This window comes from Peromyscus maniculatus, chromosome 2, assembly GCF_049852395.1.
Source record: "Peromyscus maniculatus bairdii isolate BWxNUB_F1_BW_parent chromosome 2, HU_Pman_BW_mat_3.1, whole genome shotgun sequence".
Taxonomy (NCBI): Eukaryota; Metazoa; Chordata; class Mammalia; order Rodentia; family Cricetidae; genus Peromyscus; species Peromyscus maniculatus.
Window position 1 is genome coordinate 140,031,821 of NC_134853.1, and position 16,443 is coordinate 140,048,263.

The 16,443-nt window shown below is 55.4% G+C and overlaps 1 protein-coding gene across 3 annotated transcripts in view; it reads right to left on the minus strand.

Annotated features, from left to right (window-relative positions):
• Nucleotides 1–210: 210 nt before the first annotated feature.
• Nucleotides 211–16,443, minus strand: part of Kcnq4 (potassium voltage-gated channel subfamily Q member 4) — a 50,520-nt gene continuing 34,287 nt past the window's right edge. For all 3 annotated transcript variants that reach the window (XM_076564968.1, XM_016005818.3, XM_076564969.1), the window contains 6 exons: nt 15,397–15,558; nt 8,472–8,692; nt 6,315–6,414; nt 3,982–4,113; nt 2,505–2,634; nt 211–2,138 (listed from right to left, as the gene is read on the minus strand). In XM_076564968.1, coding sequence (XP_076421083.1) covers nt 1,926–2,138; nt 2,505–2,634; nt 3,982–4,113; nt 6,315–6,414; nt 8,472–8,692; nt 15,397–15,558 — 958 coding nt within the window. In that variant the 3' untranslated portion in view covers nt 211–1,925. The remainder of the gene's footprint in view (nt 2,139–2,504; nt 2,635–3,981; nt 4,114–6,314; nt 6,415–8,471; nt 8,693–15,396; nt 15,559–16,443) is intronic.

The following is a 16,443-nucleotide window of genomic DNA, read 5'->3' on the forward strand; positions in this document are numbered from 1 at the left end:
AGCAAATGTTCCAGCACCTAAATTTACCTGTCCGTGAAGTCAAATCTATTCCCCTAGATGCTTCAGTTATCCGGGACAATGTGTCTTTTCTTTTTCCTTGGGCCGTGTGGAGTTGGGCCTGTATGGCTTACAATAATTCCAGTTCTCATTTCTACCATCAAATCAGGAGCCTCAGCCCTCAGCCACCGACCACAACCAGGACCAATCACCTCCTACTGAAAACTTTAATGAAACCAATAAGTTAATAAGTTAACAAAGTGAGGTACTTGCACATCTGAGAACGGGGTTGGTGGGGGAACCTCGATCGTGGAAGGAGGGAGGGCTTCTTCTTCCCATGTCTCCTTTGGTCACAGGGTAATCTTATTCTCCAGCCCCTCTGGGCAGCTGTCTCTGAGGAGGTGGAGTGGCTCTCTGGGGACGGTGCAGTGCGAGTGAGACGAGCCAGGATGGGCTCCATCCAGGGCATGATGGTACATGCAGATGGTAGGGCAGAGACTGGGCTGAGCACGATTCCACCCAGGCCCCGGCACTGGTACATGCAGGTCCCAGTATGAGATGCAGACAGTTGGGCCTCAGCCCCTTGTTCCCACGCACCCCCGAGAGTGTCCTCATTGGTCCACCACCTCAACTCCCTTGCCACCTGCACGGGCCTCGCATAAGAGGAACCAAAGGGGGGGGGATCCAAAGCTGGTGCTGAGGCCTGCCGTGTTTGGGCGGTTGTGCCGATATGCCGGTTGGGGTGAGCCGGTGGGGCAGAGGCCGGTGAAGGTGAGAGCCAGCTGCACTTGGTATAGCACTGGACAGTGTGTTCTCTCTGGGACTAGGAAGAGGGCGTGCGTGCCTGGGTTCTCTCCAGTGGTGTGCAAGGTCTGGAGGCCCAGGCCTGGGTTATGCTGTGAGGATGCCAACGCAGTCCTCAGGGCAGCCAGAGGACTCCTGTCCGGGAGCAAGAAAAACTCTGAGGCTGGGTCTGGGGAGACCTCTGGATGCTCCCTTTCCTGCCCAGGAGACCAAGTGGCTTTGTGCTCACGCCTCCAGGTGTGTGTGGTCGTGTGTGTCACTGTGTGAGGCGTTCTCATGGAGAAATAAAAGGGCCATGCTTGTGTTCCTGGGGGTGGGCCACTGACTAGTAGGTTTGGGGAAAATACAAGAATTTGTGCTGTCAGAACTGTCTGGAGGACCAGTAGGACATCCAGCAGCAAGAGGGAGCCCCTGGGTGACACCTGCAAAGAGCAGAAAGGCCCAGGCACTGTCCTTGGGAGAGGACAGGGAAGTTGAGGCCCCATGCTGGGTGGGGGTGGATGATAAGCCAAAGAATGGAGGCTGGGTATGGCCAAGCAGCCTGAGGCCAGCTACTGCTGGGGCCCATCTCCCAGTGCGGGAGAGGCAGAGGAACCCCATGGGGGTCCCCAAAGTTGCATATTTAACATAGTTTGCATATATGGTGCCCATCTACCTTATGGCAGAGTCCTGTGCTTTGTGGGCACCTGTGGGGGCACCTTGGGCCCATCCCCGAGTGGGGCAGGGCTTGGCAGGAGGACTTCCCTGCTCTGCCTGGAAGGGCGGGCCTGGAGACCTCACCTTGCATAGCTAGAAGCTGGTTCAGGGACCAGGGCCCCAGCGCCCTGCTCTCATTCCCGGGACAGAGCCCCGGCCAGGCGGGTCATATTGGACCTTAATGGAGCCGGCAGGGTCCGGGAGTGTCCAGAGGCCTCCGGGCAGCCACTGCTGCGGCCCACCACGTGGCCTGGCATTTCGTGCTCCTGGGGCGCTGGTACCTGGCATCGGGTATCTCGCCCACCCAGACAGCTCAATACTGTGTATGGCCTCTCTCCCTGCCAGGGAGCGAGTTCAAGTATGAGGGGTGAGGCCGCGGGGTGAGTCCGAGGGGCAGACCGAAGGCTGCCCAGCCCCTGAGAAGCCCTTCAGTCCATGTTGGTGCTGACTGAGCGAGAGATGCTGAGGGTCTGTGCCGAGACGGAGATGTCCTCGTGGTCTACAGGGCTGTGGTAGTCCGAGGTGATGTCCGGGTCAAAGAGCGGCACTTGCACGGTCCCCAGGCTGGCCGAGGTGCCAGAGCGTAGGCAGCGGGAGTAGAAGCCCAGCAGCAGATCCAGCTTGTGCTCGATGGACTGCACCTGGCGGGGGTGGGGGGGGTGGGGGGGTGGGGGTGGGGATGAGGAGCGAGGCTAGAGAGGGTGTTGGACCCGAGGGCGGGGCGCCGCTGGGGACGGGGCGGGGCCGGAGCTCGGGGGCGGAGCATATATAGGAGGCGGGGCTTGGAAACGATTAGGACGCCAGGTAGGAGGCGTGGTTAGGACCGGCTTACGCCTTGGGGATCCTTCAGGAATGGGGGTGAGTGGGCTTTCTTGGAGCCGGGCTTGTTTGTGGGAGGGAGCTTGGCGGAGCAGAACTCAGCATGTGGGCCCCGCTAGGGCCCCCAGGGGCCAAAGCTCGGCACTGCAGCATTGCTGTGCAGCAATGGAAGTCCTTCCTACACTCACCTGCTTTTCCACCTTGACTACGCGCCCCATCATGCTGATTTCATCCACTGCCTCCGTGTCCGAAGGCCCCTTATCGCCCTTCTCCCTAGTCTTGCGGTCCCCGGGCCCTCGACCCACAATTTGGTCCACCCTGTTGGGAGAGAAAATAAACTATCCAAGAGACTGAGTCGCACTGTGCCTCCCTTCCAGAACCCTTGGTTGACCGCAGACAGGGAAGACAGACTGAAGTTCTGGTGGGAAGAGGCCACTTCCCTGCCCAAGGGAGGCTGAGCCTGGGAGACACCAGTCCCTTGCTTTGAGAATTCTCCAAATAACAAGCGGAGCCTCCGAGGTGAGAAATGACGGGCTGGGAAAGGGGATGTTGGAAGGTGGACAAGGCCGGAGCGGATCCCAGCCTCTTCCAGGCTCGCTAGTTCACAGCAATGCAAGTGTTATCTTGACCCTCTGCCCGCAGCCCTGCTTCCTTTCCCTCCGAAGCCACTCTAGTCAGACTTCCCCTCCCCCAAGTGAACTCCATGTTGCTAAATCCAGTGATACTCAGTCCTTATTTACTCGACCCAACAGCAGCAGAGGTCACATCTGATCACTCTTTCTTCCCACAATCCTTTATTTGTTCTTTTCTCCCCCCTTTTAGACAGGGTCTCTTGTGACCCAGGCTGGCTTTGACCTCTCTAAATAGCCAAGGCTGGACCACTGATCCTCCTGCCTCTAGCACCCCTCCCCACTAATACTGCTGTTGTTGTTAAGACTGGGCCCCCCTGTGTTGCCCTGGCTGACCTGGAACTCTCTCTGTAGACCAGGCAGGCCTCAGACTTACAGAGATCCACCTGCTTCTGCCTCTCCAGTGCTGGGATGAAAGATAGGCCCCACCAGGCCCCACCTCGAATGTTATTTTTTGAGTTAATAAATGAGCAGACAGTGAGAAAATAGGGCACACGAGAAAAGAAAGCTCTAGGCGATTTGGGACTGGATATAAAAGTTCTTCCTTGATTCTGGACCTAGGGGACATGCAGGATTCTAGAGGCAAGAATCGAAAGGTAACTTGCTTCACATTGCTACTTGGGAGACGGGAAGTCAGTGGTTACTGTGGGTCAGTTACTTCCAGACCTGGAGACAGGCCTCCTAAGGAAGCTGTCAAGGCATGAATATGGACTGGACTCATCCGGAGAACTACAACTGAGATTGTTTTGTTTTTCAGCTGCCAAGCAGCCTGGGAACTGCAAGCCAGGGCTCTTTTGGTTTGGATTGGATTTCTGATTTCTTTGTTCTTTTGAAGCAGCATCTCATAGCCCAGGCTAGCCTAGAACTCATGGTCTTCCCGCCTTTGTCTCCCCAGTGCTGAGATTACAGGTGTAGGACAGTGAGCCTCCTAGAGGACCTTGCCCACCTGGGCAGTGCCCTTAGAAAGCACAGACGGCTCACCTGGGCTGGAACCCTCAACTCCCTCCCACTTCCTTCTCGACGCCTGCATACCCACCGAGCTTGCAGGCTCTTGATCCGCCCCAGCATGTCCAGATGCCCTGCAGAGTATTGCTCGATGACATCCTTCACATCATATGGCCGCAGTGTCTCCTTGAATTTCCTTTTGGCTACCAGGAACTTCAGAATCCTGTTAGAGGAGGGGGAATCTCTGGCAGTTGCTCTTGTTCCAGCAGGGGACACTTTTCCAATCCCTTCTCTGCCCCTTTGTCCAGATCCAGGTCATCTGCTTGGACCACTCCAAACAACCTCTGCTGGGTCCCCAGCCTCCTTACCTAACCACCAGGCTCCCCTTTGCCCTGCACACCCACAGACTGGCTTGGTGTCTCTCATATGCCTGCCTCTACAGCCTCATTAACAGAGGAGGCGGGGAATGGACCCCTTGTCTCTCAGCTCAGTGGGACACGGAGCTTCTAGAACACCAACTGCTGCTGTCGGCTTAGGAAAGAAACATTGTATTCACTCTACACATACTTGGCAATTGCGTGCAGGGTTTTGGACACCCAAAGGGAGATTCGATCCCTGGCTACAGAAAGCCCAGGCCTAGGGTGGGAGGCTGGGAGGGTACAGGCAGTTGGGGGAGACTAGAGCCAGGTTCAAAGAATAGGAAAGGAGAGCTCGGATCCATGAGAAGGGAAGGCCTCAGCAGGCAGAGCCTTGGGTGGCGTTTTCCAGCCAGGGGCAAGAAAGCTGCTCCTGCTTTGAAGAAAGGAGCTTCCCAGAAACAGGCAGGGGAGCCTGGCACAGGACTAAGTGTGAGGAAGGGGCGGGGGCTGGGTGGAGAAGGCACCGGGCTGGGGAGGAGTCATCAGTCTGCCTCAACACGCTTGCTCTGCCAACTCCTGGAGAGAATGTGCCGGGGTGCTCCGTGGTCTAGGCACGAAGACCAGTTCTCAGGATGAGCCTGAGCTGGGAGGAGACAGATTTGAGCAACCCAGAGGTCAGACAAGAGACTTCTGAGTCCAAATCTAAGTTGACTCCTATGGCTGGAGACAGGGTAGGCAGTGGTATCATCAACTGCCTGACTTGGGGAGGTGGACAGAGGAGCAGTTTGGGGGCATTCTGGGTGTGTGTGGGGGAGGGGGTGCTGTGAGGGTGCCAAGGAGAGCTGTGCCCTCACAGTTCAGATACCGTGTCCAAGATGGTGGTCACAGAAAGGGAGAAACAGGATGTATGGAAAGAGGTGAGGACAGGCCTGACTGAGCTGGGAGGGGGACCCAGCTGGCTGATCTGAAAAGGAATTCAAGAAGAGGCTGTGGGTAGGCAGGGGCATGAGCCAGGGCACAGGTCAAGGGAGCTGAGCTTCAGTGGCCTCCGGAGCCCAGCTGCAGGCTAGGAATGGAGACCTAGCCAGGACTCCTCGCCAGGAAGCTGGGGCCAGATCCACACTGGGCAATGGCTACAGGACACAGGAGACCAGTCCCTGCTGAATCATCACAGCAGCCAATATATCATGGCTTTCAAACTGTTTGACCAAGACTTACATAAAAAACACACCTTATCCTGCAAACTAGTACGCATACACACACAGATTGAAATACAAATTTCATAAGCATTATCACCCTGAGTATGAGACATTCAGTCTCATATTTTTTTTCTTTTTATTTGATTTTTGAAGCAGGAACTCCTGCAGTCCAGGATAGCCTCAAACTGTCGATGTAGCCAAGGATGACCTTGAATTCCCAAGCCTCCTTCTTCTACCTCCCAAGTGTTAGGAACACAGAACTGTGCCACTATGCCCAGCTTCAGGTTTTTTTTTTTGTTTTTTTGTTTTTGTTTTTAAATGCTGCCATGACACACTGGCAGTATCACTGAGTTCTAGACCTGTGGTATGAAGAGTACTGCTCTTGAGGATGTCCTAGGAGCAACAGAGAGGCCAAGACACCCAGGGAGAAAGTTTGTGAAATAGAGACAGAAGGAGCTTGGGAAGAAAAACACGTGTAGAGTAGGTAGAGCCTGTCAAGGGTCTCTGTCACCGCTCTGGGGCGAGAAGGAAAGAGGCTGCCACACGGGTGGAGAAGGAGAACGGGAAAAGAGGAGCAGAGAGGCTGAGCTGGGATGACGGGGAGGACATGGTATGTGTAAGGACAGAGACTGATGGGCAGCTGTGCCACTGGCCCCCAGAGCCAGGCCCTCTGGACACGTTGTGTGTCGTGTAGGAGCAAACGGTGCTGGAAGCCATATGCTCCCTGCCCACACCTCCTGCACTCCAGGCAGGTAGCAGCTGGCACCCTGGGAGCTGTGCCAGGCCTGGCCATGAGGACAGGCCCAGATGGGGAGCAGTGACGGGTAGCAGGTGGGAGAGCTGCTCACCTTGGGCTTCAGCCTCACCTGACAGAACGGATGACCGTCTTCACAGCAGGCATGACGTCATCCACAGTGAGCTCACACTGGTAGCTCTTCTCCTCAGCCACTTCCTCCGAGGGGCCCTCTGGAAAAACAGGAATGGTACATGAGGGCCAAGGGGTAGGAGAAGAAAGCACCCCCAGTCCCCATGTCCTTTAGCAGTGCTAATAAGAGGACAGAGAGGTAGAAAGGGTCCAGAACCTTCCTGAGGCTCAAGGCAGGCCAGGTTCCTGCCTTCCTGGCTGGTGGTTCTCATCGCTCTGTGTTACATGTCCTTTTGCCTCTTCTAGTGCTGGGCAGGGCAGACATCTGCCTGGTGACAGGTGGCTGCTTTAGAGGACATATGGTCTAGCCTGGGACAAAGGTGATGCACACAGCCTTGGAGGACATGCCATGTGCTACTCCTTGCAGGGCCGGAAGCCCCAAGGAAAAGGCATTTATCTGATACTCTTTACAGAGTCTTGTATGGTCTCCTCTTCCAGTTGGGAGTGAGGTGGGTTGGGAGGGTAGGAACTCCAGCTGGTGCCCCTGCCAATATCTGCTACAAGAAAGGCCCTTAAAGCGAGGATGGGAAAACAGCTTCTCAGAGGCTGGTACCCTGTGCTCCAGGAGGGTGTACTTCGCTCACCACACAGGAGGAAGGTGACCCCAGGCAACTTCCATGGGTCAGGGCCTCCCAAAGAACCACTGGTTTGTGGTGTTAAGTAACTTTCCAGGAAAAGGCTGAGTTCTCCGTCCTCAGCATCTTGGCACAGCACAGGCAGACGCTTTGAGCTGATCTCTCCTTCCAAGAACAACAGGAGCATCCTGTCCTCATCCTCCATAGCTTCCTGTCCTCATCCTCCATAACTTCCTGTCCTCATCCTCCATAATTTCCTGTCCTCATCCCCCATAACTTCCTGTCCTCATCCTCCATAGCTTCCTGTCCTCTCTTCTATAACTTCCTGCCTCATCCTCCATAGCTTCCTGTCCTCATCCTCCATAACTTCCTGTCCTCTCTTCTATAACTTCCTGTCCTCATCCTCCATAACTTCCTGTCCTCATCCTCCATAGCTTCCTGTCCTCAACCTCCATAGCTTCCTGTCCTCTCCTCCATAGCTTCCTGTCTTCATCTGCCATTGGATATACTTACCCTTTCTTTCTGTACCAAGAGCCTACAGTACATTCAGCAGGGGCAAGGAGTCTGTCAGGAGACCCCATATATCCTTCCCATTTTCCAGAAGAGGACACTGAGGCATAGAACAGAGCAGCCTCTTGCCTAAGTTCCAGTGAAAGCTAGAACCCAAAGGGACCATCTTCCTCTAACAGTGGAGAAATGGCCCCTGCCAGACCCCTAGCCACAGCGGCATCAGGCCAGGCTGGTGCAGGTGACAGCAGACGGCACTTTTGGCCAGCCTTGCTTCGGATAAGAGCTCTCCCACTCACATGCTGAGAGTCTCAGTTTCCATGTCTACAGGGTGGAGGCAAAACGGAGTAGCTGAGAGAAGCAATGGAGACTGTCCAGTGGGCAGCTGCACACAGGGTTATGACTCCTTCCAGATGCCCCGAGAGCTGGCTGCTGCTGGGCACTCACTATGAATTCCACCCTCCTGTTCGACTTCCGAGGATCACCTCACTTACGCCTCAGAATCTTTCTCCGAAATAGATACTGCTATGGCCTCCATTTTACAGATGGGGAAAGTGGGACCCAGAGTGATGTGGTCACTTATCTAAAACAGGTGACGGAGGGCCAGTGAGATGGCCCAGGGAGAAGAGTGATTGGCATGCAGGCTGATGACCAAGTTTGATCCGGAGGACCCACGTAGGAGGGAGCCAACTCCCACAGGTTGTCCCCTGACTTCCACTCACACAGACATGGACACATACACACCATAAATAAGTAAAATATAATTTAATTTAAAAAAAATTAACAGAGCCAGTAATCAGTTCTTGGAAGCCTGGTTCCAATCCTGTGCTCTGCCAAAAAGCCCTCTCTAGATTCTCATTTGATTATCCTACAGTCTGGAGACTGGGTTATAGCGAAGAGGAAGTTCTGATGCCCGTTTTCTAGAGCAGATGACCTGAGCCAGCCTCCTCCCCACCCCACCCCCACCTCCACACCCCCGCCCCCTCCAGCAGATGCACTTGACCTCTGGGGCTTACCCTCAGCAGAGCTGCGGGGCTTGAGTCTTAGAGAGGCCCGGAAGCGGGTGCGGTCATTGAAGCTCCAACTCTTCTGCACCTTGCTGGGGCTGGACGCCTCACCCACCTGCTCACTGCTCGGCGAGGTGGGTATTGGCGGAGGTGCCAGGTGCTGTTTGGAGGGACCTGTCCGCTTCTGGGAGCTGCTCATGCGGATGCGGTCTTTGATGCCCATCCGGCTGCTGGCGGGGCATGGCGGGCCAGGGAAAGGGTCAAGTTAGCTGGTGCTGAAGCAGGTCGGCAGGCAGGTGGGGACAAAGCTGACCTAGGGGCTAGCTATCGGGTCTGGATTTCCCACCAGTCATTTCCTTGGGTGTGGTGAGGGGGCCCTGATGCCTACAGGAAGCTAAGTAGGTCAATGGGGACACATCCCTTCCCCAGCCCCACCTCCCACTCTTTCCCATCCCCATCCCCCGACACATAAGGGTCACACAGGAGACAGATGACAGAGTGAAAGCAGTGAGAGAAACCAGAAGGAAGTGAGAGACGGGAGGACAGAGGACCCCGGACCAGCCCAGGTAGGTGGGTGGGGAGTGGAGGTAGCAGACCCTGTGGGCACAGATACACTGTAGGAGGAGCTCACTGGTCAGGCACACAGAGCCAGGCTCCGGGCCTCCTTGTACCCAGGGGTTGGCTTTGTGGAAGCGAAAGTGTGTGCACATGTGTACCCGGGTACACAGCCCCCCATGTGTATACACAGTGTGTATACATGTGTCCATTGACACCTCCTCCCCCCACCGCTGGAGCCATCTTATCCCACACTGGTCAGGTCACGGCGGCTTCAGGACCTGGAGCGACTGCATAAACAGGACGCTGCAAACGTAGGTCTCTATCCCAGATTTCCATGTGTTGTTAGCTGGGTGGCTGTGTGATATGATTGCCCGCTGAGGCTCTGCATGGCCAGGGCACACCAGGTGCTGGTCCCCTCCATGAGGATTTGTGTGTGGTAACCTGTTCTCCTGTGGTTTTCCCTGCCTGAGTTCTGCTTTCCAAGACTGACATCCTACCCACATGGTCTTGGAGCACCTGGAAGGCTCATCTTTCTGCCTACTCACCTGTGTGCTTGTGAACACACGTGTGTGCAAGAAAGCTTGCTCTCGCTTCTCTTCCTGCACCCTGCTCCCCGTCACTTCCCCCAAACCTTGGAGGACAAACAGAAGGAGGCCTCCATTTCCCTCAGACAGGCCCCAGTTAACCAATACCTGGTAGAGCAACTCTGTGTCCAAGAGGTTCGAGAACCATGCTATGCTGTTGGTAAGACCTCAGCAAGCATCCTCCACCCGACACCCTGCAGCATTTCCCCTGCTGGAGAACCCCAGCTGACACACCTCCAGGGGTTCCCACACCAAGTGTCTAGAGCCATAGTGCAGGAAAACATCAGATAAGGCTGGAGAAGAGGCAGAGGTGAAGAGGGGGTCCTAGCCCCTGCCTGAGGTCTTTCAGATCAAGGGCTGAGCAGATAACAGAATCTGGTTTCCGTATTAGGTGGGAGGCAGGGCCCCCATGCCTAGGGCATGGAGCAGAGAGCAGAGCCAGCGTGGTGAGGTGGGGGAGTGGACCAAACCAGGGCCACCTTGGGAAAGGTGTCCCAGATGTGGGGCCAACCTGAAGGGTGGGTCCCTGCCTAGGGGTAGAGGTTATAGGTCACAAGTTGGGAGCTTGGGGCTATTAGAAGGAATCCATCATGTTCTTTGGAATCCTGGGATCTCTTTGACACACCCCAAAGATTCTAAGAGAAGTTTGAGTGTGGCTTTCCCAAACTTGCCTCTGCAGCCCCATTCCTGTGGGCTCTCCTCATGCTGGCAAGCACCCATACCCACCCAGGCCATGCAGGACCACCCTGTCCTCTGCTCCTCCAATGTTGAGAGAGAGGAGACTGAGGAGTCCTTGGGCTTCGGCCCAAGGACTGGAACTCCAGATTGCTTCTTGAAGTTCTGGGGAAGCGTGGCCTCCATTACTGGAGTGTACAAGGCTATGCTTGCACCTGGCAGAGCTCTCAGAGGAAGGAGACCGAGGCTTGCACTGGGGCTTACAAAGTCCCTTTCTGGCTCTAATTCCCTGGTGGTGGAGGGAGCTTCTGGCCTGATTTAGGGATTCTGTAACTTTCCAGCCAGTCAAAGGTCTTGGCTCCTCTTGAATGCAAGAAGACACTGTTTTCCCCTGGAGCAGCCCTGGATTCCAATTCCTTGGGCAGGAACCAGAAAAAGGCTCACGTCAGCCTCTCTGGAGCCTGAAAGCTCAAAGAAAATGGAAAGAAACCTGGCACACGGTAGGCACCAAAGAGCTCTTTTCTTCCTAGGCCCCTAGGAGCACACAGGGTCCATCTGCAGGCTTTGGTGCCTTTAGGTCTCTAAGCCTCCCCTGGTATGGTCCTTGAATTTGCCATCCCTAGTTTATAGATGCAGAAAGAAAGAAACGATTCACCTAAAACAAGAACAACATCAGGATCCATTTTCTCTGTCTTTAGAAACTGCCTTTTCCCAGGACCAGGGTTTAGTGTGGGAACTATGGCAGTGGTCCTCGGCTGGGGGCGGTCTTGCCCACCAGGAGGCACCTGACAATGGAGATACTGTAGGTTATCACTCTGTAAAGGTGCTCTCCCGGTACCTCCTGGGTGGAAGCCAGAAATTCTGTCCACCATCCCAAGATGCATGCCGTAGGCCACAGAAAAAAGAATCATCAGATTCAAAACGTCAACAGTGTTGAGATAGAAAAAGGGGGGCTGTTGGTGCCTGGACAGATGGGGGTGGCTGCACTAGTGCATGGGGGTGGAAAGATGTAGGGGAAGGGGAAGGAAGGGAGTAAACCCTTCATCGGCTGCTCTCCAAGTGCCCTGAAAACCCAGCCATAGGGAACTCTGCCCACCACAGCCCAGGCTGAGAAAGGCAGACACCCAACCCTGTGATATTCCACACAGCCCCTCTTCAAGGACTATGAGGAAACAGCCTTACCACTGGCCTCTCTACCTTGGGACATTCCTGACCTCCAACCTACACCGGGCAGGTCTAACCCAGCCTCCTCAGCGCCACCTTCGGGGAGCCCCTATTTCCTACAGACATATTCAGAAGCTTTTGATTTTTCTTTTTCCAAGATTGGGAATAGAACTTGAGAGGTCTGCCATAAAGCTATATCCTTCTCAGCTTCCAAACTACTTTTCAAAAGTATGGCTTTTATTTTATTATTTTATTTATTTATTTATTCATTCATTCATTCATTTAGAAGATAGGACCTCGTGTAGTCCAGTCTGGCCTGAAACTTGATATATAGCCAAGGACAACCTTGAACTTCTGATCCTCCTGCCTCTACCTCCCATGTGCTATAACAGTAGGCATGCACCACCACATCCAGTTTATGCAGCACTTGGAAGCAGACTCATGCATGCTAGGCAAGCACTCTACCAACTGAGCCACACCCCAAAGGCCTTCTTAACTGACAAGCCTACTAGGTTGAATGAGGCCAACTTACATTTACAGAAGCCAGTCAGTTTTAGCAGAAGCAAACCCCATTAGCACCTTTATTTTACATGGAAGGAAACTGAGGCCTAGAAAGCTAGGTGGTGTGTGCAAGGACACATAGCTAGCAAATTGGAGCTAGAGGGTGGCCTGAAACGACGATTCTAAGAACGGGCTGCCTCTCAGCAGAAGCCTAGTAGGGGCCCTGGCCCTGTCTCCAACCACAAGGCTCCCCAAACCTAGGCCACCCCAGTGCCAACAGGATGAGGCTCATCCTGGTGGTTGGGGTCTTCCTGACCCCATCCTGCCCCAGAGTGGCTCCAGGGGCCACTCTCAGATCACGCCCTACTGGGCTGCAGGCTCCTCTCCCACAGCTGCGCCTTCTCTTTCCCTCCCGAGCTCCATCTGTGCAGCTCCCTGGCCGGGGCACCCTCCCCCTGCAGCCACCTCTTCCAGGACTGCTTCTGGGCTAAATGTCTGACCTCGGCTCCACAGCCCCTCTTGGGTTGTGCTCAACGCACTGAACCACAATTACTCTTTGCAGCTCCCCGCGGACCATGTTTTATTCATCGCCATTTCCCCGGTGCACAGAGCAGGGCCTGGCATGGGGCAGGTGCCACAAATGTAGTCGTGGTGCAGCTGAAAGAGCCGGGGCTCTGAAACTGGTGTCACAGGTGCTGGGCGCAGCCCCTTCAGGTACCTGCAGGCTTCCCAGGTGGGTGGTGGGAGAGGCAGGGAACCAATCCCAAGGCTGGCACAGGTCAGAGTGGGAAGGGCCCTCAGAGAGCCTCTAGTTCAACCTGTCCATCCCACAGAAGGGAAACAGGTCTGAAGAAGAGAAGTAATTAAGTCAAGAGAGCAGGGGTCAGCAGCAGAGCCAGCATATCCTCAAAGCCCCTGAGAGTGCTTTGCCCTAAACCTGGCACTGGGCACATGCCCTAAACCTGGCAGAGGCAACCCCAGGAAGGCAAGGGGGCTTAGGGCCCCAAGGCAGATTGCAGGCGGCAGGCACATGCACCTTGTCCTTGGCCCATCCTGTCCCCCTCTCCAGCCCCTAAAGTGGGGGGGAGCACGGAGGAAAGGGGACAGGAGGAGCAGATGAGGGGGTACCTCGGTCTCCAGCTGGCGTGGATCCGAAAGAAACTCCGCTTATTACTAAACATCTGGCTGGAAAGTTGAGAACAAGACACGAACAGAGGTTAGTGACAAAGAGACAGGTGGTTAGAGCATGGAGTGCTGCCAGGATGGGGCTGGTCTCCTGTGGCTGGAGGGAGAGAAGGATTCCCACTCAAGCCACCCCCCAGTCCCAACCCCAGGATGCAGAGGTGCCCAGGCTCTGCATACGACCCCTTGGGTGTATGTCGAGCCTGCAGAACTCAGGGCCCCTTCTCCAGTGACCGAGTCTGTGGGATGGAGAAGTCCTGTCCTTTGCATTTTGAATACATGCTCCATGGGATGTGGTGGTCAGGAAGCCAGGCTTTTAGAACTCATCCCATAACCCTCAAAGGGAAACCTCCCAGGAAGTCCTGCTCCTTGGAGCCCCACTTCCTGAAAACATGCTCAGTGTGGGCCATCCCCAAGCTCCATGTGTCCAAACCAGGGTGGGGGGTGGGAGGTAGCAGAGTACACACATGTGTGTGTATACATATATATGTACACACATGTGTTTGGGGATATCCTAGCAGGAGTTACACCCCATTTCCTGGGGCCAAGATAGCCAAGATGAAGGACATGGCCACTTGGCTTGAGCCTGGTGACAGATCCAAAAGCCACAGCTCAATGCCCCACCACAGGTTCCTGAGTCCTCCGCCATCAGACACACAGACACAGACACTCCAGAACAGACAGACACAGTGTTAATAATGCCAGGCTTTCAGCGTTTGTCTGTTCCCGGGCCTCTGAGGACTCAGGGACCCAGAATCATTAAGGGGCACAGGGCCCAAGCCCTCACCCATCCCTAGTGTCTTCTGATTCAGGTGAAGGAAGACAAGAATGAACTGGAAGCTCAGAGCACATATTTGGCCCTGCCCAGGGTTGCCAGAATGCCAAACGTTGTGAGTTTCTGGCTGTAAGTTGTGGTTTGGCAGGCACGGTACCTGCAGGCACTGATGGAGAACCCACGTCAGGTTACACCATGGGCTTCTCTTAGAGGGAGCTCCCTCCCGGTCTAGCTTGCCCAATCATTCCTCTCCCTGAAGTTCCAGACCTGTCTAGCCCTTGGCCAGTAAGAGCCCTCACTGAGAGCAACCATGCCCATCAATCCATTTTCCAAGCCCTTTCAGCCCCAAACAGAGAACCCAGAGCCCCTGAGCAGCCTGCATAACCATATGCCGGTTGGGCACGACCCTGACCACTGACCAGCATCAATGTTTTGCCAAGAGCAGAGTTACTGGACTTTCTCCAGGCACACAGCCGAGGTGAGCATCTCTGAGTGTAGAGGGACTTGCCTCTTTCCTGGCTGCTAATGTTGAACCCGGGCTTAATGAAACCCCAGATTCAGGGAGCCGGTGTCCACCTGGCTAGTTCGAGGATGATGTGTGGGGTGAAGCAGAGGAAAAAAAATGGGCAAAGCTGGGGAGAGCATGAGGGGACTAAGCTGACCCTTGACCTCAAAGCTAGACCCTCACAGAAGCAACTGCTTTTTCCTAAGACGTGAGGAGGGGCTTCCATTATCCTAGCGTGCCCGGGATTCCTCCAGTTCGGAACATGCGGAGGAAGCAAGCGCTGTTCTGTCTTGATTCTTCTTTCAACAGGCCAAAGCTCCGGGTCAAGTTGGGAGAGAGGGTTGGGGACAGCAAAGAGTGTCTCAGTCCAGAAGGAGAGAGCCCCGGGGTGACCTCCCCAGCCCAGCAAAGCTGCAGAGAAGAGCTGCAGAGATAAGCGTGTTAGACACTGGTGGAGTTTTACGCAGGTCCTGTAGCCGTCTTAGTCACAGAGCTCTCTTCCAGCAGCATGCCGGGGGAGGGGGTCCCTGCCCTCACACCCCAGAACAGAAAAAGCACCCTCCATTACCTGAGCCGTAAGCACCTGGGGCCAGCGGCCTCCTCCTCTCTCCAGCTTCCCGGGAGGGATGGGGGTGCAGGGATGGAAGGGGGTGGGGGGACGGACGTGGAAACAGAGAAAGAAAGAGGACAATGGTATGAACGGTGGAGATGACAGGAGAGAATGGTACGGACAGCTCTCCCTCTGAGACCCTGGGAGACCCAGAGAACAGAAAGGTAAGTCCAGGGTGGCCTCTCTAGAGAGGACGCTCAGTCTGTACCTGTCTGGCCATCTGACGACAACTACCAGGCCTCACAACAATGCCAGAGATTTCCCCCAAACAGGTCCATACACCCGTGTGGTGGCTGCAGGAGGTCTGAGAGAGGGTGAGACAGAAAATGGAAAAGGAAGAGGAGAAGCAAGAGGAGGTGGTGGCCTCCGGGGGCCCCTACCTTTCCCCAGGGCAGAAGGAGGCGCTGCCCGGCCGGTGGCAGGTGGCAACGGGCGGGTAGCGAGAGGGCGCTCCGTCAGGTACCGGCGCCCGCCTCACCTCCAGGGGCCGTAGGCCCCCATTGCGGGCCCGTTGTACGTGCTCAAACAAGAGGGCCAGCTCTCTGCAGGAGAGGGCGCCATCAGCTACAGGCAGGGCTTCCGGGACACCACCCACCTCACCCCGTGGGCCCAGAGCTACTGAGCTCAGATCCTGCCAAGTCTTGAGCCACCCCCTCAGGGCACTCACAAATAACCCCAGGTCAGACCAGGCAGGGTGGAGAGGCTAGCTTTCTCCCCCTTTGCAGGAGTTTCTGGGAAATCGGAAGGAATCTAGGTATGGTTATGCAGGTCGGGCACAACTCCAAAGCACCCACACTGAGAGGGAGCTCGAATCTAGCTGACGCTGCTCCTCTTCGTGGAGCTGTGCCTACCCAGCGGCCATCAGCAGCTCTCAAATCCTTAGTCTCCCAGCCTGACTGGGATTTTAGGAGAACCCGGAGCTGAAGACAGATTTAATAGGGTGGCCAGTCCAGCCACCCTGCCCTGTGGTGTTCCTCCTACCACGGAGTTCCTGGAAATGGGATTGGGTTGGCTAACTCTGTCATTTCCTATTGCCATAACCAGGAAGGAAGGTATCCACCCCTCACCCCTCACCTGCCTTTCCAGCGGAGCCCAAATCTCCAGACCAGGCTCTGTTCCTCTTACCAGGAAACCCAGGCTACCCCATCCAGAGTTCCCCCACTTCCACGGCAACTTCTAAGCATCCAGTCCCTGCTCCCTCTCTTGCTTGGCCTTGATCCCTTCCAACATCCCCCTCCTCCCCAAAGGGGCTGCTTCAAATCCAGCCTCCAGCTCTGCCTCTGAGGTAGGAGCTGGCCTCCCCCAGGTGTGGAGATGGGGAGAGGGAGGGGTGATGTGGGGAGCCCCCTTTCCAGCCTCTACCTCCTGCTCCTCCCCTGGGAAGCCTGTGGGACAGGGAGGGAGGAAGAGGGGGCCAGGTGCGGGTG